Source organism: Bombina bombina, chromosome 7, assembly GCF_027579735.1.
Source record: "Bombina bombina isolate aBomBom1 chromosome 7, aBomBom1.pri, whole genome shotgun sequence".
Lineage (NCBI taxonomy): Eukaryota > Metazoa > Chordata > Amphibia > Anura > Bombinatoridae > Bombina > Bombina bombina.
The window spans coordinates 308,108,480-308,136,351 of record NC_069505.1 but is presented as its reverse complement, the minus strand read 5'-3'; the positions used below and the strand labels follow the sequence as shown (position 1 = coordinate 308,136,351).

At 40.1% G+C, this 27,872-nt stretch overlaps 2 protein-coding genes across 4 annotated transcripts in view; one reads left to right on the top strand and one right to left on the bottom strand.

Annotated features, from left to right (window-relative positions):
- The window catches only part of LOC128666372 (contactin-4-like), a 438,445-nt gene extending 428,673 nt beyond the window's left edge, over positions 1-9,772 (top strand). The window contains exon 23 of the mRNA XM_053720931.1: positions 4,416-9,772. Within this exon, the coding sequence (XP_053576906.1) occupies positions 4,416-4,516 (101 nt within the window). The 3' untranslated portion in view covers positions 4,517-9,772. The remainder of the gene's footprint in view (positions 1-4,415) is intronic.
- Positions 9,773-12,155: 2,383 nt separating this feature from the next.
- Positions 12,156-27,872, bottom strand: part of IL5RA (interleukin 5 receptor subunit alpha) — a 117,852-nt gene continuing 102,135 nt past the window's right edge. For all 3 annotated transcript variants that reach the window (XM_053720929.1, XM_053720928.1, XM_053720930.1), the window contains one exon: positions 12,156-13,398. In XM_053720929.1, the coding sequence (XP_053576904.1) occupies positions 13,321-13,398 (78 nt within the window). In that variant the 3' untranslated portion in view covers positions 12,156-13,320. The remainder of the gene's footprint in view (positions 13,399-27,872) is intronic.

The following is a 27,872-nucleotide window of genomic DNA, read 5'->3' as shown; positions in this document are numbered from 1 at the left end:
AATAGCAGGGTGAACATCCCAGGCACACATCAGAGAATCAGAAGACTGCATCTGAAACGCAGAGAATGCAGCCTCTAGACACAGTCAAGCAAGTTTTACTTGACATCGCATACAAGGCATAGAGGGCTTACAGACTTACCAAGGCTCCCAGCAGAAACTGTTTCCTGCTCCAAATGTTGAGCACTCCTAGCAACACTGAAAGTGACTAGAAGCCCGCACCTTATTGACCCTTAACAGCGGATCCTGATTACCTAATTTCAAGGAAAATGGTGTTGCCAATAGGAATGCCCATGGCTAATGCCGGGAGCACTTAGTCTGCTTCAGTCGCCAGTATAACTAACAAAATAATTGTAAAAGATTTAGAAGTATGGATAGAAAACTCAAATCTGTGTCTTAAATTTATAACTGGGTTGTGCTTAAGATTATAACATGTCAACACAAGCAGCTATTACCCAGGATACACAAGAAACCTTTCAGAAAGTTTGGTTCTATTGGATCATGCATGATGTGCCACAGTCTAGGACATAAGGTCGCTGAGAAAAGCTTCACACCCTGGGTCTATTCATGTTCCTGGTTGGGGGGTCCCTCTGTGTCTCAATGATCGGTCAGTCAGCCAAAGCGTATTGGGTGGTTTACGCCCGATGTGGTCCAGTTCCTTTTATCCTTATACCCCTCCCTACTCACCCTATCTTTACCCCTCTCTCTCCCCCTCTTTCATTACTCTCTACAATTTCTCTAAATTTACAGGATAAGAATTGTTATATCTTTATCAGATTGAGAAACCTTACCTGTAAAGTAGATATCTACAAATGGATAGAACTGATCAGGTCTTTATAGGTGATGTACTAATGATGTAAGTTGATGACTCAAAACACTGATACTGGTTATATCTGTTTATTTTTCTTTTTTGTAAAATTGTTGAAAAATCAATAAAAAAAACACTTTAACATAAATTTATAACTGAGCCCAATATACAATCACACAAATGAAACTGCAATTATTAAATCATTCACACACTAAAGTTTATTAATAAATTAAATTAAACCACACATGCAATAGCTTGAGCTGAAAAATTAAAAACACATCAACCCAGGTTGAACTATTGATCTGCTTTATCAATAAAAATTATTGCATGAGTAATAGTCTAGCCAGCAGCATATATAACAAAAATAATGGCTAAGCCCTTACAATCCGAGGGCTAATTATAATTAGTTTTACAATAGTAAATATGCTGCTGGACGTATTTCAAATGAATATGGCTCTTAGGACAACGAGGGTGAGCAATTAAAAAAAGGGAAAGACTGAGCTTATCCCAGAGGACCCCTGACGCGCGTTTCGCAAAAAAACACTCCCCTCTGAGGAAGCATTTTTTAATTTTTCATCTCAAGCTATTGCGTGTTTGGTTTAATTTAATTTATTAATAAACTTTAGTGTGTGAATGATTTAATAATTGCAGTTTCATTTGTGTGATTGTATATTGGGCTCAGTTATAAATTTAAGACACAGATTTAAGTTTTCTATCCATACTTGTAAATCTTTTACAATTATTTTGTTAGTTGTGCTCTGTTCTATTACTCATAATCTGTGGCAGGGAGTCAAAGTTGTTATATTTACATTATACAATTTTTGGCTATTTGCCTTAATATATTGACCTCCTGCTTATAGTATACTCAACCCCCTCCCCCCTACTCTCATTTAATTTCAGTCACCAGTATGTCTGCCGCACACCTCCCAAGTCCATTGCAGTCCATCCGCAGGGAAAAAGGGTACAGGAGGTCAGCAGTAGGAAGAAGTGGTACCTCCACCATAATATGAGAAAAAGGACCAAGCTCTGTCCCTTCTATTATGGACAGAACTAGGAATGGACAGAAAGTGGAGTCAGGGATGTGGTATCTTTCTCTCCATGACCCCTAGAGAAAGAGGGTCTAACCAAGAAAGTGAAGGATAGGAAGGCCAAGATTACTTTATTCATTTTTGGTCATAAATAAAAATCTAGTTTCAGTCTTATTGTAAAAAAACTCTATCTAGGATAGCTCAGGTTGTTGGGGAGGGTTAATGAAATATATCAGAACTATTAATTTCTCTTTCTATTCTTTTTTTAAAAAAAAACTTTGCACTAAAATTACACACCAGGTTGCCTTCTTTGCTCTAAAAATTGTAGTACTAAAGGTTTACAGTGAGGAACTGGCAGGAAAAATAAACTAAATAATTGCATTGTTTTCCATTCCAATCAAACTACATTTCAGTTTTTTGAACTAAGCATAATTGTCCATCTTATGGGGCATTGCATTTTGAAACAATAAAACTAATAAAGTGTTGCTTTTATTAAATAAATATATATATATATATATATATATATATATACAGGGGGTGCAGAATTATTAGGCAAATGAGTATTTTGACCACATCATCCTCTTTATGCATGTTGTCTTACTCCAAGCTGTATAGGCTCGAAAGCCTACTACCAATTAAGCATATTAGGTGATGTGCATCTCTGTAATGAGAAGGGGTGTGGTCTAATGACATCAACACCCTATATCAGGTGTGCATAATTATTAGGCAACTTCCTTTCCTTTGGCAAAATGGGTCAAAAGAAGGACTTGACAGGCTCAGAAAAGTCAAAAATAGTGAGATATCTTGCAGAGGGATGCAGCACTCTTAAAATTGCAAATCTTCTGAAGCGTGATCATCTAACAATCAAGCGTTTCATTCAAAATAGTCAACAGGGTCGCAAGAAGCGTGTGGAAAAACCAAGGCGCAAAATAACTGCCCATGAACTGAGAAAAGTCAAGCGTGCAGCTGCCAAGATGCCACTTGCCACCAGTTTGGCCATATTTCAGAGCTGCAACATCACTGGAGTGCCCAAAAGCACAAGGTGTGCAATACTCAGAGACATGGCCAAGGTAAGAAAGGCTGAAAGACGACCACCACTGAACAAGACACACAAGCTGAAACGTCAAGACTGGGCCAAGAAATATCTCAAGACTGATTTTTCTAAGGTTTTATGGACTGATGAAATGAGAGTGAGTCTTGATGGGCCAGATGGATGGGCCCGTGGCTGGATTGGTAAAGGGCAGAGAGCTCCAGTCCGACTCAGACGCCAGCAAGGTGGAGGTGGAGTACTGGTTTGGGCTGGTATCATCAAAGATGAGCTTGTGGGGCCTTTTCGGGTTGAGGATGGAGTCAAGCTCAACTCCCAGTCCTACTGCCAGTTTCTGGAAGACACCTTCTTCAAGCAGTGGTACAGGAAGAAGTATGCATCCTTCAAGAAAAACATGATTTTCATGCAGGGCAATGCTCCATCACACGCGTCCAAGTACTCCACAGCGTGGCTGGCAAGAAAGGGTATAAAAGAAGAAAATCTAATGACATGGCCTCCTTGTTCACCTGATCTGAACCCCATTGAGAACCTGTGGTCCATCGCCAAATGTGAGATTTACAAGGAGGGAAAACAGTACACCTCTCTGAACAGTGTCTGGGAGGCTGTGGTTGCTGCTGCACGCAATGTTGATGGTGAACAGTTCAAAACACTGACATAATCCATGGATGGCAGGCTTTTGAGTGTCCTTGCAAAGAAAGGTGGCTATATTGGTCACTGATTTGATTTTGTTTTGTTTTTGAATGTCAGAAATGTATATTTGTGAATGTTGAGATGTTATATTGGTTTCACTGGTAAAAATAAATAATTGAAATGGGTATATATTTGTTTTTTGTTAAGTTGCCTAATAATTATGCACAGTAATAGTCACCTGCACACACAGATATCCCCCTAAAATAGCTATAACTAAAAACAAACTAAAAACTACTTCCAAAACTATTCAGCTTTGATATTAATGAGTTTTTTGGGTTCATTGAGAACATGGTTGTTGTTCAATAATAAAATTAATCCTCAAAAATACAACTTGCCTAATAATTCTGCACTCCCTGTATATATATATATATATATATATATATATATATATATATATATATATATATATATATATATATATATATATATATATATATATGCAATAATCCAACCGTTGTTTAAATTCCTAGACTGTTCAACCTGGTTTTTCAGGTCGAACAGTCTACAGATTACATTTGGAATTACTGTGCTTTTAATGTTTGTTTGGGAATCTAAACTCTGCAAATAATGTATGGAAAAGATCATTTTTTAGATTTTAGTGATTTGAACGTTTTTTGAGGGGATAACGTTTTAATTGAGTAAGTTAAGAAGGTAGTATATTAGTGAGATCCAGAGGAACGCAGTGTATTCAATTTATCTGCAAATAATGTATATTTTGCCATTAAATTAATCTATGTTTGTACACTATTTATATGTAATATTACAGCAGATAGAACAGGCTCCTAGGAACCTGAGCTAGAATCTGAATCCAACTATTCTGACTTCTCTCTCCCTTATTTTACAGATGCTTACGCACAAGGATCAGGAGCTTCCACATCTAACGCCTGCACCTTATCTGCCATCAGCACGCTAATGATATCCCTCACTGCGCGCTCCAGTTTATGACCCCGAGCCCCTTTTGGACTCCCAGAAATGTCCATCTTTTCCTGGAGAGTGAACATTTTTGGGCTCCGTCTGGATTATCCTGAGGTTTCCCTCAGAATCTGAGCTTCCTCCTCTCCCGCTGGGAGGATCTTATGCACTGACGACATCTGGAATATGATGTTACCAAAGCAGTTTACATGCCGTATATGCATATTTTTTATTATTATATATCTAGTGTTTTATAGAGTTTTTTAAGGTTAACCTGATGTAGATATGTTTTTTTGCTGTAAAATGCTGCAGGTGTCTCATACAATTCTATTCTGTCCTTCCACTTAAATACAAATATATTCCCCAAGGACAGTTATATTTTATACATATGCTATACCTTTCTATGCCACAGGTCCAACATTTTACATCAACAATAAATTGATGCCAGATTATGGAGCTTTAAAAAGATATTTCAAGGTGGCCAAAGACTGGCCAATGCCAGGCTCCAATTTTGTCCTTTTAAAAGTACTCGCTGGAATGATTGATTTACATTTGTCCAGAATGATCCTCAGACAAATGGTTTTTTATCAAAACAAATATGGAAATTTTTCCCAACACCTGTTTGAACTTTGCAAGAAATTTCTAGCAGATAAATTTACTGATGGTTGAGGTCTGTTCTGTCCAGTTTCTGTAGATGGTGTTAAGCAGTTGTTCATATCAAGCTTTTCTCACAGAGTTTAAATATGTCAAGTCCCCGTTCACTTGGTTCCAGAGAGATTTAGAGGATTCTGCTTTGTACATTTGCATCACTAACTTTTCTCCAGTTGTTTTAAGATGGGGAAATACCTGAACTGTTGTTATTAGTGCAAAGAAAGATATCTGTCAAGACTGAGCTCACTTGTCTATGTCCTGAAGATATGTTTGTTCCTTAAATCTGGATAAGGAACACTACTCAAAGAAACAGAACCAAAATGACTTTCCAGCACATGAAGACTGCGATGTGAAAACTAGGCAATGTTTAAAGCATTAGAGATAATATGAGACCCAACACATCCAAGTGTGTGGATAACCATAATCAACTTTCTCAGAGTATCTCTGAAACCCAATGGATTATTAGTTAGAGAACCTGATGTAATAAGTGCAATGATAAATCCAAGATTTTAATGTATGTTACAGAAGACAAATCTTATCTTACATCTACAGATAATATATACTTTACCTAGAGGTGATATAAAAACACTATACCTATTTATTTGTAGGTATAACTGAGAAAGAGTTAAGATAAATGTGAAGGGTGATTGTGTGTATATATTTTTTAATTTCATTGTTTTTAAGAACACTTATTCTCAGGGTCTTTGTTGAATGGAAGGTTTTCCTGCATCACCAGGTTTATATCTGAGGGGACTGCCATGTTTCTCCATATCTCCAGCTTTAGATTTGAGGGCTGAATGGGTAGCCATGTATCTTCCTTTCTCCATCTTAAGATATGAAGGCTACATGGAGGACTCTGAACTCCATATTGCCTATTATAATCTTAAGGCTGAGAATAGGATGTTTCTCACCGTATCAATAGCTTGCACATTCAGAGCAGAATGCATTTTTTCCTTGATCAGTTGTGCTTTGCAGATTGAGTGGATGGTTATTTTGTTTCAGCTGTTTATGAGTTTGGAGTAGAAGGTTTATATTATTGTTGGGTTTAGACTGAAATAAATGACCTCTCATTCAACAACTTGTGATCCAGAGATACATCTCTTTATCACTAGCTTGTTTCCTTGGCAATATAGTAGTGGACATTGTGATCTGATGGGCAAGTGTCAATGTCTCTTTCCTTATCACCAGCCTGTGAACTCAAGATAAAGGATAGATCTCTTTGTCCTTCATTCTACTGAGTTGTGTAAGACTGAGTTAAGTTATAGCTGTTGATGGTTTAACATGTGGTATAAAGAGCTCTGACATATTTTAGAGAGACCTGATGAGATGCATTATTAACATTCTAGGCCACATGGTCTAAAGCTCTCCACTCAGGTGAGATGATCTCAAAGGTGCCTGAAAGAATTTTAGAAATGCAAACTTTCTTATACAATTCAGAGTTCTGGTTAGAATTTAGAGACTTCTACATTACAATATAAGGTGTAAAAAAAATCCCAAAGATTTTGTGTGATTTCTCTACATGCTGGCAAGCTTTTGATCATCGGACTCTCTGGAAGGGGTCACTTGGCCTATTTAAAATTAGCTGATATTTGTGAGGGTGCATGGTGCAATTCATTATTAGTGTGAGAACCTGAGACAATATGAGATTGTATGACTGAGTCATTGTGAAAAAGAACATATATGTTGTGGGAAGAATTCCCTAGTGTGGTAAGAGTCATCTCACATCAAGGAAGTAGCTACATGACACATTTTGATATACATCTATTGGTGAGTTTTGGAAGGAGCTGCCTCATGCACAAATCTTAATGAATGTTTTTTTTATTATAGTGTTAGAGATCTAGTGAGCATCTGATGGGTAGTATTTTGGACTCATAATTATATATTTATGTGGTCATTGGTTGCTGGATATTACCTCTGTATCAGCTGCTAAACCTGATTAACTAGGGATAATAGCATTTAGTGGTAGCACTTACAGCCCATCGTATTGGCCTCTCAGAGAATACCAGTTTTGCTGCCTCTCCTTGTGATTGCAAAATTTCACAAAAGTATAAAACCCATGTACCTTGGAAAAAGCAGCATTACCATCACACACACTAAATAATAGTCTCTACGTTTAGAGAATGAAAACCAATTAAAAAATAAACATTTTTTGGTCCCTGTTTTTGGTGGGTTTACAACAGTTTTCACCTGTACTAACATCCTGGAGTCTGATTGTAAATTGATATGTCTGAGGTGTATGATAGGTCTCTTGTATATTCAGTTTGATTCATCTGCTCTTTCCAGCTGTCAGAGAAGAATCTCCAGAGCAGAGTCCATCTGTCTCACCTTCTGCCAGTGGATAAATTAGGGAGACTGGACATTATTTTTACACCATAGTCTCAGACTCCAGTGCTTAAGAAGTATAGAGAGGCCTGTACATACTTTGCTTAAAGGGACAGTCTACACCAAAATTGTTCTTGTTTCAAAAGATAGATAATTCTTTTATTACCCATTCCCCGTTTTTGCATAACCAACACAGTTATATTAATATACTTTTTACCTCTGTGATTACCTTGTATCTAAGCCTTTGCAGACAGCCTCCTTATCTAAGTGCCTTTGACAGACATGCAGTGTAGTCAATCAGTGAAGACTCCCAAATAACTTCACGGGAGTAAGCACAATGTTATCTATATGACACATGTGAACTAGCACAGTCTAACTGTGAAAAACTTTCAAAATGCTCTGAGCTAGGAGGCGGTTTTCAACTGTTTAGAAATCAGTTTGAGACTAGCTAGGTTTAACTTTTCAAAAATACCACCAAGGGAACAAAGCAAATTTGATAATAAAAGTAAATTGGAAAGTTGTTTAAAATTGCATACCCTATCTGAATCATGAAAGTTTAGTTTTGAGTAGACTGCCCCTTTAAGCACAAGTTTACCAATCACTGATTAGTTAACTTGAACTCAAGTAGGAGGATATACCATGACTGGAACTTGAGCAGTGGATTATATAAAAGTATAAAAAAGCCATTAACCTGCACTTCACAAGGAATGTAAGCACTGTAAAAACCTTGTACATTGATATATACGTAAATATATAAATAATCAGAAGCAATGAAATAATGTCAAGCCTCTTAATGTAGTAACAGCTGTATTATGCTGCAGACTGTGATATTCATATTGAGATAAAAGTGCTGTGTAACAAATCATTGTCTGCTGGTACACAGTAACCTAAGTCCTTGCTCTGCATTATGGGAATATAGCTGCAACATGATTAATAGGAACTGATCACGTGGCGAAAGCGGTGGTGTGAGCCCATCTCTTTAGTAGTGATCAGAACGGTCACACAGAGCTCTACTGGCCTCTGTACCTTACACAAAGAAGTGTCCTTGTTCCAAAATAACTAAACAGCTTTCACATTGGCTGCAGTATAGGAATAAAGTCATTTTTTGATGTACAGTGCAGATGATGAGCCTGGTATCCTTCTAAGTATAGGAACGTATCTGTGCACCGTGTACATCAGTGCAGGAACAGAAGCAGCATACTCTGCCATTATGGAACCAGAACATGTCACAAACAGTAAGATCAACACAGATCTCTGCTATGCAGGAAGTAGACCATATTGTGCATGGTAGTTAAGGACAGCACAGACCTCTGCAGTATAGGATTAGGGACAGGGTTATGTCATAAACAAGAGTATAAAAAAAACACCACCGTTCTCTGCAATATATGGAGAGGGCTATGTCTAAGCTACGTGCTCCGTTGGGTTGGTTGAGAGTTAAGTAAAGCACATAGATACTAAAGGCACTTTATTTTTTTACCTCTGCTCTAGAGCTCTGGAGATTCACGCCTGACACTAATTTGCTTCTTTGTGGTTCTGTTTACAAATATCCAGTATGCAATTTTTCTTAAGGTATCTGTACAGAAACATGTCTGCTATGCGGTTAATTAAAATTCTGTTCCTAAGGATCTGTGTCACATTGGACAACGGGTGATTTTATTTGTCTTTTGGAAGCAGCAACTTGATTGCTTGTTCTGTTGTGCCTTGTCCTGTAATGCCATTAACATTAGTCACTGGCGCTGACATTGAGTGTGCTGTGTGTTTGTGTCCTGTGGTTCCTGTTGTCTGAAAATATTCCACTGTGTGTCTTTGATAGACCCTCTCAATACCTTTCTCTACAGTTCTCAGTTCTCCACTCTCTCTTGCTTAACCAGTTCCTATGTGATTTTATTCACTCGCTCATTAAGGCTCATTCACCTCTCTGTTTGTTAATTAACTAGATTTATAGACACAAATACAATTGGAAATAATTTATTTAGTGAATTTTGTATGCAGAACATGCCTCATTTTAAATGTACGGGTGTCTAGGTCACATGTCCCTAGTGCCATTCTACAGTGGCAAATTTTATTCCTTTCTAATGAATGTTCTTGAGTATCTCCCTCTGTATTTGTAGAACTGAACTCTAGCAGAGATCAATGTATTTATTTATTTTTGGCCTTACTCTCAACAGCTCATTTTCCACGCCCCAATTTTGTAAAGATAAGCCAGAAGACACCCATAAAAGCATACTGCATTATAAAGAATGATAAAGTATGATAAGTTTGGTTAAAAATGAAAACAGGAACATTATATGATTAAAATGACTTTGTATTTTCAAAGTTTGAGCAATCACTTCTGCAATGTGTGTATGTGTACTAAGATTTGTGTACTGTGTGTGTACTTACACAGCATGTGTATGGTCTTATGTCTTTACACAGCTGTGTGTAACCGTATGCATATATGTACACATGTATTTTGTAGATTAGTGTGTGTATAGTAATATGCATCTCTCAATGCAAATGTATGTATGTAGCTGTGTTTGTTGGGTTGCTCTTACACAACTGCATAAAACCATAATGCCTACATAATATATATATATATATATATATATATATATATATATATATATATATATATATATATATATAAATATATATATATATATATATATATATATATATATATACACACACACACACACACACACCTATCTTAGTGTATGTACCTGGCACTGTGTACACAGGTATTTTTTTACATGGCTTGCAGCCAGTTCTGTCCTCTTGGACATGCAATATGTTATCAGATTTATTTTAAAGCAACACGATACACAAATGTTGAAGCACATGAAAATAATGCAGCAAAGCTGTAAAAAGCTGCATAGAAAATATCACCTGAACATCTCTATGTTAAAAAGGAAGATAGTTTACCTCTACTGTAAAGAGACTTTAAGCAGCCAGTCAGGAAGCTTGTCCCAGGACTTGCAAGGGAGCGTGCATCTGTCATGTGCAGGCACAGTCATGTTATTTTCCTATTTAGTTTAAGTTCAATGAATTCTCATAAGATCACAGCAAAGACAAAGAGGCTGATTTATCAGGACCTGAATGAGGCCGTATACCCCTGTTTTCGCCGGGAAACAGGAGTTAAGAAGCAGCGGTCTTAAGCCCGCTGCTCCTTAACTCGTACACCTCCTCTGAGGCTGCGGAGATCAATCCGACCGAACTCATATGATCGGGTAGATTGACACCCCCTTCTAGCGGCCGATTAGTGGCTAATCTGCAGGGGGCGGCATTGCACAAGCAGTTAAATGCTGACAGCGTATGATGTTAAATGCTGAAAGCGTATGCTGGGTGGACATGATCCGCTACAGCGGATCATGTCCGTCCGACAGTTAGTAAATCGGCCCAATAGCATTACCTCAGCACTGCTGATTCAGATTGGCTATTGTTTTTTCAACTTGCAGCTGGACAGAAGCTGAAGTAGAACTGTTACCAGAACACTTACTCTGGTGAGCTGAAGAAATTTTGAGGTAAAATATCTTCCTTTTTATACATAGGGGATATGTATCAAACCGTCAACCGCAAATACGCCGGAATTTCTCAGTGTAATTGTTGCGAGATTGATCCGACCTAGTTATCAAAGCCTACAGACCAGCAAAAGTGGAAATTTGTGACGTAACATACGATCCGCCATTCTCAATCCGATGCAGATCGATGCTTGCGTCATTACAGATGTTCCGAATACACATTCGGCTCTATCTGACACTTTTTCCCCATTTATCAAATTTCTAACAGGTACGCTCGCAGCTATTCCGGCCCAGCGTACCTGGTTTTCAATCTACCACCCTGGAGGCCGCAGATGCCATAGAAATCAATGGGAGTCTGAAAGCAGTGAAAGCTTATGTTCAATGCTGCCAGATATCCCATTGATTTATATGGTTGAAAACAAATTACGTTTACACCTAACATCCTAACATAAGCCCCGAGTCTAAACACCCCTATTCCGCTGCCCCCGGACCCCGCCACAACATAAATAAAGTTATTAACCCCTATCCCGCCATTCCCCGACACTAAATAAACCTATTAACCCCTAAACCTCTGGCCTCCCACATCACCACCACTAACTAAACCTATTAACCCCTAAACCATCAGCCCCCCACATCACCATAAACTATTAACCCCTAAACCTAACAACCCGCTAACTTTAAATTAAAATTACAACATCCCTATCTTAAATTAAATGTAAACTTACCTGTAGAATTAAAATAAACTATTAATTAACTTACCCTAACTATTATACTACAATTAATTAAACTAGCAATTAAATAAACTAAATTACATATAAAAAAAACCTAACCCTACTCAAATTATTTAAATCTACTATTAAATCTTATTTAAAATTACTAAATTGCAAAAAAAAAATAAACGCTAAGTTACAAAAAATAAAAACACTAAATTACGAAAACAAACAAACCACATTATCAAAAATAAAAAAGAATTACACCTAATCTAATTGCCCTATCAAAATAAAAAAGCCCCCCCAAAATAAAAAAAAACCTAGCCTACAATAAGCTACCAATGGCCCTTAAAATGGCCTTTTGTGGGGCATTGCCCCAAAGAAATCAGCCCTTTTACCTGTAAAAAAAAAATACACCCCCCCAACAGTAAAACCCACCACCCAACCCCCCCCCAAATAAAAAACCTATCTAAAATAACCTAAGCTCCCCATTGCCCTGAAAAGGGCATTTGTATAGCTCTTTTACATGCCCAGACCCTAATCTAAAAATAAAACCCACCCAAAAAACCCTTAAATAAACCTACCACTATCTGCCGACGATCCACTTACAGTTATTGAAGTCCTACTTGAAGGATCCATCCAGCCGGCAAGAAGTCTTCATCTGGACGGCAAGAAGTCTTCATCCGGGCGGCCTCTTCCATCTTCATCCAGCCGGCGAAGTCCTCATCCAGTTGGCAAGAAGTGATCATCCAGACGGCATTTTCTATCTTCATCCATCCGGCGCGGAGCGGGTCCATCCTGAAGACATCCGGTGCAGAGCTCCTCTTCATACGGTCGCCGCCATAAACTGGAACTTCAATGCAAGTGACGTCATCCAAGATGGCGTCCCTTGCATTCCTATTGGCTGAAAGATTTCAATCACTAGGTGTGCGTCTTTTTGTCAGCTTTTTTTCTAAATAAGGAGATCTTATTCAGGTCTACGGCCGCAATGTTAGGCGATGTTAGGCAAGCGTATTGATGCCGTTGAATGCAACACAGTTGACGGCTTGATAGATATCCCCCATAGAGATATTTAGTTGATATTTTCTTGTCAGCTTTTTACAGTTATGCTGCATCACTTTCAAGTATGTCCCATCAAGCTAAAATGAGCAATGAGAAATAAGTTTAGACGTCTTCAGAGTAGAGTTTTTCTGCAGTAATGAGCTCCAAATAATTTATATTGGAGAAGCCATTTGATATCTTGAGATCAATTGTTACTGTTAAAAGAGGTTTAACACTTTTTAATACTTTCTTCTGTTTTTTTGGTTACTAAATTTGAATATTCAAATATGACAGTCAATATTTAAAATATATGGGATGGTGACACTTGTAGCCTTCTCAGATATAAAGATAAAAAAAATCAGTTTTGCGTATAAAAGAAAACACTGGTCCAGTGATGTACCAACTAATATATATACAATGTCAAGCATCTTCCATAGATATCTACGTTGTACTTCCAGTATTTCTCCAAATTTCATAACCGTCATGTAAGACCATAGATGCACTCACTTGTATCTTGCAATAATATGCATACATACAGTGTTCATCACAAAGTCTCGCTGAATGAAAGCTTTGCAACTACCCGAAAAGGTGCTGTAGGCATCAGCGGCTACATCTAATAGTTATGGTCGTCCATCTCCTCAATGGTGCTTATCACTTCATTACTGGCCCACATCTGGTAATATAGGTTGTCCTAAAACAGAACAGTAAAACATTATTTATATATAAACATATGCAGAGTGACAATCTTTTGAGAGTGAATCAAAAGGGACATGAAACCCAAAATATTTCTGTCATGATTCAGATAGAGAATATCGTTTTAAACAACTTTCCAATTTACTTATATTATATAATTTGCTTCATTCTCTTGGTATCCTTTGTTGAACAACCAACAATGCACTACTGGGAGCTAGCTGAATTCTCTGGGTGAGCCAATAAGATGAGGCATATATGGGCAGCCACTAATCAGCAGCTCCTGAATCTACCTACGTATCCTTTTTAAAAAGGGATATCAAGAGAACAAAGCCAACTAGATAATACCCATATGCTAAATCACTTGAAAGTGATGCAGCATAACTGTAAAAAGCTGATAAGAAAATAACACCTGAGCATCTTTATATAAAAAAATATATTTTACCTCAAAATAGTGCTCTGTAAATAGTTGTTCTTCAGCTACTGTCAGCTGCATGTTGAATAAATAAAGATTTGCTTTACTCTGACCTTATGAGATTTCACTAAAATCTTGTGAGATTTTATAGTAAACTCCCTTATACTGAGTAGGGAAATAACATGACTGGGCAAGCACATGCCATATGCATACTCCCTTGGAAGTCCTGGGACTAGCATCCTGATTAGCTGCTTTAAATCCCTTTACAATGGGATGTGGATCATGTGGCTACTGAGGAAATTTTGAGGTAAAATATCTTCCTTTTTACATAAAGATGTTCAGGTGATATTTCTAGTCAGATTTTTACAGCTCTGATGCTTCTCTTTCCAGTGCTTCAACATTTGGGTACTATGTCCCTTTAAACTAGTAAAAGTTACAGATAACAACTTTGCATACATTTTTTTCCTAGAGATAACCTCCTTAGTCACAGTAATTCCTGTGCCACATGTTTTGATGACTTACATTTCTTTCACTTAATGTGTTCCCAATGACTTCTTTTACTAGCTGAAGAATATTGAATGTATTGAAAATGTCTCCTTTATGTTTATTTTTGTATTTTAAACATAAACACAGCCCATTTATCTTAACAACATGCCTATTCAATTAGTCTGAGCCTGCATCAAGAGCAGACTTGCTTCTCTTTTCTCTCTAAAAACAAAGGACAATACTGTGCCAATAAAATGTATTGTCGATGGTGGTTTCAATGAGCAAAAACAGCTTTCTAAAATACAAGAAAGAACACAAAGGAGCAATTTCCACATTAAGGGGAAAATACAGTATGTTTCCCCTTTATAGGTTTCACAGGTTGGTGGTGGATAGAAAAACAATCTATTTGAAGTCTTCATGGGATTGCATGCACTTCAGGTATGTGAATTACTTTTCAACCAAAGTTTGCAATGCAGTCCATATACACAGACAATGGAGAACCAGACCTCTAGCTGACATTATGGGCCGGCTGGCTCTGTGGTAAAATAAGGGTACTATAGAAAAGGTACCTAATATGTTGAACATCTAGTGTAAAAAGTGCTGGAAAGTTTCTCAATTCAACTTTTTTATCAATATGAGAACATATTTTAAGGTAAGTTTTAAAGACACCTCTGGATAATTATTTGTTTCAATAAATTGATGCAAAATTTAATTTCTATATAATGTTTAGCAAAGATATTCGTCCCTTAATAGCATAACTCCTGCCATTCTTTCAAAGGAGATGTTATAGCATCATGGTAAGTGTTTGTACATGCCCCACTGCCTACTGAACCCACTGTGCCTACCACTTCCTATAGTACCCACTGTGCCTACCACTTCCAAGTTCCCACTGTGCTTACCACTTCCTACAGTACCCACTGTGCCTACCACTGCCTACTGTACCCACTGTGCCTACCACTTCCTACTGTACCCACTGTGCCTACCACTTCTCTACTATACCCACTGTGCCTACCACATAATACAGTACTTACTGGACCTACCACTTCCCTTCTGTACCCACTGTGCCTACCACTTCATATAGTACTCACTGGACCTACAACTTCCCTAATGTACCCACTGTGCCTACCACTTCCTATAGTACCCACTGTGCCAGCCACTTCCCTACAGTACCCACTGGGCCTACCACTTCCTTTAGTACCCACTGTGCCAACCACTTCCCTACAGTACTCAATGTGCCTACCACTTCCCTACAGTACCCACTGTGCCTACCCATTTCCTATAGTACCCACTGTGCCTACCACTTCCCTATAGTACTCACTGTACCTACCACTTCCCTACAGTACCCACTGGGCCCACCACTTCCCTACAGTACCCACTGGGCCTACACCTTCCCTACAGTACCCACTGTGCCTACCACTTCCCTACAGTACCCACTGTGCCTACCACTTCCCTACAGTACTCACTGTGCCTACCACTTCCTACAGTACCCACTGTGCCTACCACTTCCTACAGTACCCACTGGGCCTACCAATGTCACGCTGCGTCGCTCTAGCTGTTGCTAGGAAAGCGGCACCTGCTACTCTGCTCGTTGCCTAGGGCTGAGTTGGCTCCTCTCACTCTGAAGCCGGTCAGGATCTCCTGTGGCGCGAATCCTGCGCCTATGTAAGTTGCTCACTTGCTACCTATCACTGCCCAAGTATAGGTGTTACTTTGTGTGCTTCTGGGTGTGATTGTTATTACTGTATACTGGATTGCCATAACGTTAGTGAACTCTGCCTGTCTGACTACTCTGTCTGCTTAACCCCTAAAGTAATGGATTGCCTCATTGTTAACAAACTCTGCCTGTCTGACTGCTCTGCTTGCTTAACCCCTAAACTACTGGATTGTCTCACTGTTAATGAACTCTGCCTGTCTGACTACTCTGCTTGCTTAACCCCTAAATACTGTATTGCCATACAGTTGCTGAACATTGCCTGTCTGACCACTCTGCCTGTTTATCCCTTGAACCTTTGGACTACCTTACTGTTGCCGAACTCTGCCTGCCTGACCATTCTAGTGTTTTACCCTTGAACTGCCTTACCGCTGGTTTCTTTACCTGTTGCCGTCAAAGGCTATCCTGTTTGTCCCCAGTCCTTCAAGTGGTTTACCCTTGAACTGCCTTACCGCTGGGTTTTTTTACCTGTTGCCGTCAAAGGCTATCCTGTTTGTCTCCAGTCCTTTAAGTGGTTTACCCTTGAGCTGCCTAAACAATGATTCCCTACCTGTTGCCGTCAAACACTACCCTGCCTACTGTGAGTACCGCTTACCTCATTTTGCGAACTTTCTCTGCTCTGGGATATTCCCTATTATTCCAGCTTGACGCCGGGATAACAAGACTACTGGCCAAGTTTAGTCTGATAGTGGAATATCCCACGAGCATTACATCCACTTCCTACAGTACCCACTGGGCCTACCACTTCCTTAAAGTACCCACTGTGCCTACCACTTCCCTACAGTACTCACTGTGCCTACCACTTTACTACAGTACTCACTGTGCCTACCAGTTTACTACAGTACCAACTGTGCCTACCACTTCCTACAGTACCCACTGTGCCTACCGCTTTCCTATAGTACCCACTGTGCCTACCACTTCCCTGCAGTAGCTACTGTGCCTACCGCTTTCCTATAGTACCCACTGCACCTACCACTTCCCTGCAGTAGCTACTGTGCCTACCACTTCCCTGCAGTACCCACTGTGCCTACCACTTCCCTACAGTACCCAATGTGCCTACTACTTTCCTACAGTACCCACTGTGCTTACCACTTTCTACAGTACTCACTGTGCCTACTACTTACCTTACCGTACATACTGTGCCTACAACTTCCCTACAGTACCCACTTGGCCTACCACTTCCCTACAGCACTCACTGTGCCTACCACTTCCTACAGTACCCACTGTGCCTACCACTTCCTTACAGTACCCACCACTTTCCTTTAGTACCCACTCTGCCTACCACTTTCCTTTAGTACCCCTTTTGCCTACCACTTCCCTACAGTACCCACTGTGCCTACCACTTCCCTACAGTACCCAACACTTTCCTTTAGTACCCACTCTGCCTACCACTTTCCTTTAGTACCCCTTTTGCCTACCACTTCCTACAGTACCCACTGTGCCTACCACTTCCCTACAGTACCCACCACTTTCCTTTAGTACCCACTCTGCCTACCACTTTCCTTTAGTACCCCTTTTGCCTACCACTTCCCTACAGTACCCACTTTGCCTACCACTTTCTACAGTCCTCACTGTGTCTATAACTTCCCTACAGTACTCACTGTGCCTACCATTTCCCTACAGTACCCACTGTGCTACCACTTTCCTTTAGTACCCACTCTGCCTACCACTTTCCTTTAGTACCCCTTTTGCCTACCACTTCCCTACAGTACCCACTGTGCCTACCACTTCCCTACAGTACCCACCACTTTCCTTTAGTACCCACTGTGCCTACCACTTTCCTTTAGTACCCCTTTTGCCTACCACTTCCCTAGAGTACACTGTGCCTACCACTTCCCTACAGTACCCACCACTTCCCTACTGTACCCACTGTGCCTATCACTTCCTACAGTACCCACTGTGCCTACCACTTTCTACAGTACTCACTGTGCCTATCACTTCCCTACAGTACACTGTGCCTACCACTTCCCTACAGTACCCACCACTTCCCTACTGTACCCACTGTGCCTACCACTTCCTACAGTACCCACTGTGCCTAAGACTTTCCTTTAGTACCCCCTGTGCCTACCACTTCCCTACAGTACACTGTGCCTACCACTTCCATACAGTACCCACTGTGCCTACCACTTTCCTTAAGTACCCACTTGGCCTACCACTTCCCTACAGCACTCACTGTGCCTACCACTTCCTACAGTGCCCACTGTGCCTACCACTTCCCTACAGTACCCACCACTTTCCTATAGTACCCACTGTGCCTACCACTTCATACAGAACCCACTGTGCCTACCACTTTCCTTTAGTACCCACTGTGCCTACCACTTTCCTTTAGTACCCACTGTGCCTACCACATCCCTATAGTACCCACTGTGCCTACCACTTCCTACAGTACCCACTGTGCCTACTTTTTACCAATATGTATCTGCTGGACTTGCATGTAGTACTTGCTGAGCCTACTCAGCTTACCACTTGCTTATATTATCTACTGGGCTTTCCACTTGCCTACATGTATCTGCTGGACCTGACACTTGCTTACAGTACTCACTGGGCCAGGCATTTGCTTATATTACCCAATGAGTCTTCTTCTTACACTTCCCTATAATACTCCATAAGCTTGTCACTATCCTACGGTACATGCTAGGCCTACTATTTGCTCACAGTAATCACTAAATCTGCAATTTGCCTACAGTATGTACTGGGTCTGTCGCTTGCATTTAGTATTTTTTGTGCCTGACACTTTCAATTAGTACTTTTTGGGCCTACTTCTTACCTATACTACGTGCTGAGCCTTTTTGCTTGCATATAGTACCTTTTGGGCCTTTTATTGCTTTTAATACCTACTGTACCTGCTACCTGCTATTAGATCCTGTCAGGACTACTACTAGCCTATAGTACCTGCTGAACTCTATTGCTTATAGTCCCAATTGGGTCTGCCACTTTCCTATATGTACCTACTGGGCCTGCCATTGCCTATAGCAACTGCTGGGTCTGTTACTTGCCTATGGTAGCCTTTGTTGCCTACCACTTCCTACAGTACCCACTGTGCCTACCACTTTCCTTTAGTACCCCCTTTGCTTACCACTTCCCTACGGTACCCACTTTGCCTACCACTTTCTACAGTACTCACTGTGCCTACCACTTCCCTAGAGTACACTGTGCCTACCACTTCCCTACAGTACCCACCACTTCCCTACTGTACCCAGTGTGCCTACCACTTCCTACAGTACCCACTGTGCCTATCACTTTCCTTTAGTACCCCCTTTGCCTACCAATTCCATACAGTACACTGTGCCTACCACTTCCCTACAGTACCCACCACTTACCTACTGTACCCACTGTGCCTACCACTTTCTACAGTACCCACTGTGCCTACCACTTCCTACAGTACCCACTGTGCCTACCACTTTCCTTTAGTACCCACTGTGCCTACCACTTTCCTTTAGTACCCACTTTGCTTACCACCTCCATACAGTACCCAACGTGCTTACCACTTCCCTATAGCACCCACTGTGCCTACCACTTCCTACAGTACCCACTGTGCCTACCACTTTCTACAGTACTCACTGTGTCTACCACTTCCTACAGTACCCACTGTGCCTACCACTTTCCTTTAGTACCCCCTTTGCCTACCACTTCCATACAGTACCCATTGTGCCTACCACTTCCTACAGTACCCACTGTGCCTACCACTTTCCTTTAGTACCCCCTTTGCTTACCACTTCCCTACGGTACCCACTGTGCCTACCACTTTCTACAGTACTCACTGTGCCTACCACTTCCCTAGAGTACACTGTGCCTACCACTTCCCTACAGTACCCACCACTTCCCTACTGTACCCAGTGTGCCTACCACTTCCTACAGTACCCACTGTGCCTACCAATTCCTACAGTACCCACTGTGCCTACCACTTTCCTTTAGTACCCCCTTTGCCTACCAATTCCATACAGTACACTGTGCCTACCACTTCCCTACAGTACCCACCACTTACCTACTGTACCCACTGTGCCTACCACTTTCTACAGTACCCACTGTGCCTACCACTTCCTACAGTACCCACTGTGCCTACCACTTTCCTTTAGTACCCACTGTGCCTACCACTTTCCTTTAGTACCCACTTTGCTTACCACTTCCATACAGTACCCAACGTGCCTACTACTTTCCTACAGTACCCACTGTGCTTACCACTTTCTACAGTACTCACTGTGCCTACCACTTCCCTTACCGTACCCACTTGGCCTACCACTTCCCTACAGCACTCACTGTGCCTACCACTTCCTACAGTACCCACTGTGCCTACCACTTCCTTACAGTACCCACCACTTTCCTTTAGTACCCACTCTGCCTACCACTTTCCTTTAGTACCCCTTTTGCCTACCACTTCCCTACAGTACCCACTGTGCCTACCACTTCCCTACAGTACCCACCACTTTCCTTTAGTACCCACTCTGCCTACCACTTTCCTTTAGTACCCCTTTTGCCTACCACTTCCTACATTACCCACTTTGCCTACCACTTCCCTACAGTACCCACCACTTTCCTTTAGTACCCACTCTGCCTACCACTTTCCTTTAGTACCCCTTTTGCCTACCACTTCCCTACAGTACCCACTGTGCCTACCACTTCCTACTGTACCCACTGTGCCTATCACTTCCTACAGTACCCACTGTGCCTACCACTTTCTACAGTACTCACTGTGCCTATCACTTCCCTACAGTACACTGTGCCTACCACTTCCCTACAGTACCCACCACTTCCCTACTGTACCCACTGTGCCTACCACTTCCTACAGTACCCACTGTGCCTAAGACTTTCCTTTAGTACCCCCTGTGCCTACCACTTCCCTACAGTACACTGTGCCTACCACTTCCATACAGTACCCACTGTGCCTACCACTTTCCTTAAGTACCCACTTGGCCTACCACTTCCCTACAGCACTCACTGTGCCTACCACTTCCTACAGTGCCCACTGTGCCTACCACTTCCCTACAGTACCCACCACCTTCCTATAGTACCCACTGTGCCTACCACTTCATACAGAACCCACTGTGCCTACCACTTTCCTTTAGTACCCACTGTGCCTACCACTTTCCTTTAGTACCCACTGTGCCTACCACATCCCTATAGTACCCACTGTGCCTACAACTTCCTACAGTACCCACTGTGCCTACTTTTTACCAATATGTATCTGCTGGACCTACCACTTGCATGTAGTACTTGCTGAGCCTACTCAGCTTACCACTTGCTTATATTATCTACTGGGCTTTCCACTTGCCTACATGTATCTGCTGGACCTGACACTTGCTTACAGTACTCACTGGGCCAGGCATTTGCTTATATTAGGTGCAAAAGAGAATTTCAGAGTTTCGGGCGCAAATAAATGCTGCAACTATAGAAATGGGTTGAAATTAGTTACTATGGCCTAGATTTGGAGTTCGGCGGTAAAAGGGCTGTTAACGCTCCGCGGGCTTTTTTCTGGCCGCACCATAAATTTAACTCTGGTATCGAGAGTTTAATCAAATGCTGCGTTAGGCTCCAAAAAAGGAGCGTAGAGCATTTTTACCGCAAATGCAACTCTCGATACCAGAGTTGCTTACGGACGCGGCCGGCCTCAAAAACGTGCTCGTGCACGATTCTCCCATAGGAAACAATGGGGCTGTTTGAGCTGAAAAAAAAACCTAACACCTGCAAAAAAGCAGCGTTCAGCTCCTAACGCAGCCCCATTGTTTCCTATGGGGAAACACTTCCTACGTCTGCACCTAACACCCTAACATGTACCCCGAGTCTAAACACCCCTAACCTTACACTTATTAACCCCTAATCTGCCGCCCCCGCTATCGCTGACCCCTGCATATTTTTTTTAACCCCTAATCTGCCGCTCCGTAAACCGCCGCAACCTACGTTATCCCTATGTACCCCTAATCTGCTGCCCTAACATCGCCGACCCCTATATTATATTTATTAACCCCTAATCTGCCCCCCTCAACGTCGCCGACACCTGCCTACACTTATTAACTCCTAATCTGCCGAGCGGACCTCACCGCTACTATAATAAATGTATTAACCCCTAAAGCTAAGTCTAACCCTAATACTAACACCCCCCTAAGTTAAATATAATTTACATCTAACGAAATAAATTAACTCTTATTAAATAACTTATTCCTATTTAAAGCTAAATACTTACCTGTAAAATAAATCCTAATATAGCTACAATATAAATTATAATTATATTGTAGCTATTTTAGGATTAATATTTATTTTACAGGCAACTTTGTAATTATTTTAACCAGGTACAATAGCTATTAAATAGTTAAGAACTATTTAATAGTTACCTAGTTAAAATAATAACAAATTTAACTGTAAAATAAATCCTAACCTAAGATATAATTAAACCTAACACTACCCTATCAATAAATTAATTAAATAAACTACCTACAATTACCTACAATTAACCTAACACTACACTATCAATAAATTAATTAAACACAATTGCTACAAATAAATACAATTAAATAAACTAGCTAAAGTACAAAAAATAAAAAAGAACTAAGTTACAAAAAATAATAAAATATTTACAAACATAAGAAAAATATTACAACAATTTTAAACTAATTACACCTACTCTAAGCCCCCTAATAAAATAACAAAGCCCCCCAAAATAAAAAATTCCCTACCCTATTCTAAATTAAAAAAGTTACAAGCTCTTTTACCTTACCAGCCCTGAACAGGGCCCTTTGTGGGGCATGCCCCAAGGATTTCAGCTCTTTTGCCTGTAAAAAAAAACATACCATACCCCCCCCCAACATTACAACCCACCACCCACATACCCCTAATCTAACCCAAACCCCCCTTAAATAAACCTAACACTAAGCCCCTGAAGATCTTCCTACCTTGTCTTCACCATACCAGGTTCACCGATCCGTCCTGGCTCCAACATCTTCATCCAACCCAAGCGGGGGTTGGCGATCCATCATCCGGTGCTGAAGAGGTCCAGAAGAGGCTCCAAAGTCTTCCTCCTATCCGGCAAGAAGAGGACATCCGGACCGGCAAACATCTTCTCCAAGCGGCATCTTCAATCTTCTTCCATCCGGTGCGGAGTGGGTCCATCTTGAAGCAGGCGACGCGGATCCATCCTCTTCTTCCGTTGTCTCCCGACGAATGACGGTTCCTTTAAGGGACGTCATCCAAGATGGCGTCCCTCGAATTCCGATTGGCTGATAGGATTCTATCAGCCAATCGGAATTAAGGTAGGAATTTTCTGATTGGCTGATGGAATCAGCCAATCAGAATCAAGTTCAATCCGATTGGCTGATCCAATCAGCCAATCAGATTGAGCTCGCATTCTATTGGCTGATCGGAACAGCCAATAGAATGCGAGCTCAATCTGATTGGCTGATTGGATCAGCCAATCGGATTGAACTTGATTCTGATTGGCTGATTCCATCAGCCAATCAGAAAATTCCTACCTTAATTCCGATTGGCTGATAGAATCCTATCAGCCAATCGGAATTCGAGGGACGCCATCTTGGATGACGTCCCTTAAAGGAACCGTCATTCGTCGGGAGACAACGGAAGAAGAGGATGGATCCGCGTCGCCTGCTTCAAGATGGACCCGCTCCGCACCGGATGGAAGAAGATTGAAGATGCCGCTTGGAGAAGATGTTTGCCGGTCCGGATGTCCTCTTCTTGCCGGATAGGAGGAAGACTTTGGAGCCTCTTCTGGACCTCTTCAGCACCGGATGATGGATCGCCAACCCCCGCTTGGGTTGGATGAAGATGTTGGAGCCAGGACGGATCGGTGAACCTGGTATGGTGAAGACAAGGTAGGAAGATCTTCAGGGGCTTAGTGTTAGGTTTATTTAAGGGGGGTTTGGGTTAGATTAGGGGTATGTGGGTGGTGGGTTGTAATGTTGGGGGGGGGTATGGTATGTTTTTTTTTACAGGCAAAAGAGCTGAAATCCTTGGGGCATGCCCCACAAAGGGCCCTGTTCAGGGCTGGTAAGGTAAAAGAGCTTGTAACTTTTTTAATTTAGAATAGGGTAGGGAATTTTTTATTTTGGGGGGCTTTGTTATTTTATTAGGGGGCTTAGAGTAGGTGTAATTAGTTTAAAATTGTTGTAATATTTTTCTTATGTTTGTAAATATTTTATTATTTTTTGTAACTTAGTTCTTTTTTATTTTTTGTACTTTAGCTAGTTTATTTAATTGTATTTATTTGTAGCAATTGTGTTTAATTAATTTATTGATAGTGTAGTGTTAGGTTAATTGTAGGTAATTGTAGGTAGTTTATTTAATTAATTTATTGATAGGGTAGTGTTAGGTTTAATTATATCTTAGGTTAGGATTTATTTTACAGGTAAATTTGTTATTATTTTAACTAGGTAACTATTAAATAGTTCTTAACTATTTAATAGCTATTGTACCTGGTTAAAATAATTACAAAGTTGCCTGTAAAATAAATATTAATCCTAAAATAGCTATAATATAATTATAATTTATATTGTAGCTATATTAGGATTTATTTTACAGGTAAGTATTTAGCTTTAAATAGGAATAAGTTATTTAATAAGAGTTAATTTATTTCGTTAGATTTAAATTATATTTAACTTAGGGGGGTGTTAGTGTTAGGGTTAGACTTAGCTTTAGGGGTTAATCAATTTATTAGAATAGCGGTGAGCTCCAGTCGTCAGATTAGGGGTTAATAATTGAAGTTAGGTGTTGGCGATGTTAGGGAGGGCAGATTAGGGGTTAATACTATTTATGATAGGGTTAGTGAGGCGGGTTAGGGGTTAATAACTTTATTATAGTAGCGCTCAGGTCCGCTCGGCAGATTAGGGGTTAATAAGTGTAGGCAGGTGTCGGCGACGTTGAGGGGGGCAGATTAGGGGTTAATAAATATAATATAGGGGTCGGCGGTGTTAGGGGTAGCAGATTAGGGGTACATAGGGATAACGTAGGTGGCGGCGCTTTGCGGTCGGAAGATTAGGGGTTAATTATTTTAAGTAGCTGGCGGCGACGTTGTGGGGGGCAGGTTAGGGGTTAATAAATGTAATACAGGGGTCGGCGGGGTTAGGGGCAGCAGATTAGGGGTACATAAGTATAACGTAGGTGGCGGTCGGCAGATTAGGGGTTAAAAATTTTAATCGAGTGGCGGCGGTGTGGGGGGACCTCGGTTTAGGGGTACATAGGTAGTTTATGGGTGTTAGTGTACTTTAGGGTACAGTAGTTAAGAGCTTTATGAACCGGCGTTAGCCAGAAAGCTCTTAACTCCTGCTATTTTCAGGCGGCTGGAATCTTGTCGTTAGAGCTCTAACGCTCACTTCAGAAACGACTCTAAATACCAGCGTTAGAAAGATCCCATTGAAAAGATAGGATACGCAAATGGCGTAGGGGGATCTGCGGTATGGAAAAGTCGCGGCTGAAAAGTGAGCGTTAGACCCTTTAATCACTGACTCCAAATACCAGCGGGCGGCCAAAACCAGCGTTAGGAGCCTCTAACGCTGGTTTTGACGGCTACCGCCGAACTCCAAATCTAGGCCTATATGTTTAAAATTGATCAAATATAATGATAGACATAAAATTTGTAAATATTATCCTTTATTTAAATACAAGTTTATCTGTAACAAGTTGCTCTATAAAAAGTACAAATGTTCTTCTAAAAACAGTTCGTTGGAATTTTGTAAGAATTCTTGTTAGAATTTAAAAAATTTAAAAAAATTCTAAAAAAATCTAAACAAATCTTTTAAAAATTAATAAAAATACATAAAGATCATCTATTGGTGTAGTGAGAATTTCAAGTAATTGTGTACGGAATATGAGAAGGGCTTCTAGTGTCTATGTATGTATCGGTCTTACTCTGAGAGGTGCATCAGTTCTTGGAAAAGTATTTTCCTATAGATGTAGTTAATAATGATCTGTTTGTTTATAAACGCAAAAACACCTAGTTCATCAAAACCTAGTGTAATGTGGACAAACTTTCAGTTCACAGTAGTTACACGTCAATAGGAATAGTTGATTACTATTAGTTTACTAAATATGTACTAATTTGGCTCCTCTAGGTATATATACATGCAATATGTGTATGTTTATAATTTTATGTAAAAGATATGTGTGGAGAAATGTGTGGAGAAATGGTTAGTAAAACATGTCTAGAGATCGATCAATATAAAAACAGTTTCAGAACAAGGTTCTTTTTGTTGTGATAGTTAAATTCTTATGTGAACATAATATTTATGCTGACATGATATTTGTGCAGCAGAATGCAGTCGGCCGACTGGAATGAAAAGTTCGTTCAAAATAAAAGGACCTTTTGTAGTCTTTTTTAGTAAGAAGAGTTTGCTATTTTTACGTTGCCCGGGTGTTTAGTTGTTATGTTGCCAGAGCTCTACGGATTAGGAGCACATAGTGCAAAGTAAGGAACGGTAGTTTTACTTACTTGAATGCTCCTAACCGATTATGGAGCCTGGATGACGATGACAAATGAATAATGTCACTTTGTATATCCTTCCGCTCAGTAGATAATGTAGGTAATGTAGGTAATGCTGAGGGTGGCTTCTTTTTATGTCCTCGGATGTGTATAAACCCGTCTTTGCTTACAGCTTAGGTTTGACGGCTCTGTTGTAGTCCTCCAATCCGCTCACGGAAAGCGGCTACTTTGTTGCAAAACTTTAAATGCTGGTTTTTGAGATTGCGGTCTTTTACTCCACAAAGTTCAGAGTAATATCTCCCAGCGATAGTCTTGTAGGTATCCTTGGTATCCTCGGGGACACAGTAGAAAGTTGTTTAAATGGCAGTAGTGTGCTACGCGTTTCGGCCGTTAACTTTGGCCTTTTTCAAGCTAGACTACTGCATTACTTCTTGGCGGGTTTTTTATACCCTATTTCAGTTTTTTACAACGGTCATGTAATTGAATAATACTTTCATTGCTATTTCAAATCTTTCTGTAATTGGTCTCACATGTCATTAATTGATTAGTTTGTTACATGGTTTTTGTGAATAAAACATCAACAGAAAGTGTTCGTTTTTGGATAAGTGTTGAAATTAGTGTTTAAATTAACTTTATGTTTGGGACATATTTATTTAGTGTTATACTGTGGCGACTATAGCTTGTCTTGTTCAAAAGATCTTTTTATATCTTTTAAAAGTTACTTTTCAATTTTTCATTTTCTCTCCTTTGTTGAAGAACATTTTAAAAATTATTAATTTGCATAAATATATAAAAAAGTTTTTAGAAACTCTTAAAAACTCTTAAAAAACTCTGTTTTCTGAAAAATATATATTAAAGCACTCATAGATAGGGATAGATATAAAAATAAAAAAATAATAAAAATACAAATAAAAATACACATGTCAGAAAAAAGTGTTATTTTTAAAGAAACCTATTATGGATTCAGGGACTAATATACTGTTATGCTATATATAGTGACATATATATAAAAGTAACTTTTAAAAGATATAAAAAGATCTTTTGAACAAGACAAGCTATAGTCGCCACAGTATAACACTAAATAAATATGTCCCAAACATAAAGTTAATTTAAACACTAATTTCAACACTTATCCAAAAACGAACACTTTCTGTTGATGTTTTATTCACAAAAACCATGTAACAAACTAATCAATTAATGACATGTGAGACCAATTACAGAAAGATTTGAAATAGCAATGAAAGTATTATTCAATTACATGACCGTTGTAAAAAACTGAAATAGGGTATAAAAAACCCGCCAAGAAGTAATGCAGTAGTCTAGCTTGAAAAAGGCCAAAGTTAACGGCCGAAACGCGTAGCACACTACTGCCATTTAAACAACTTTCTACTGTGTCCCCGAGGATACCAAGGATACCTACAAGACTATCGCTGGGAGATATTA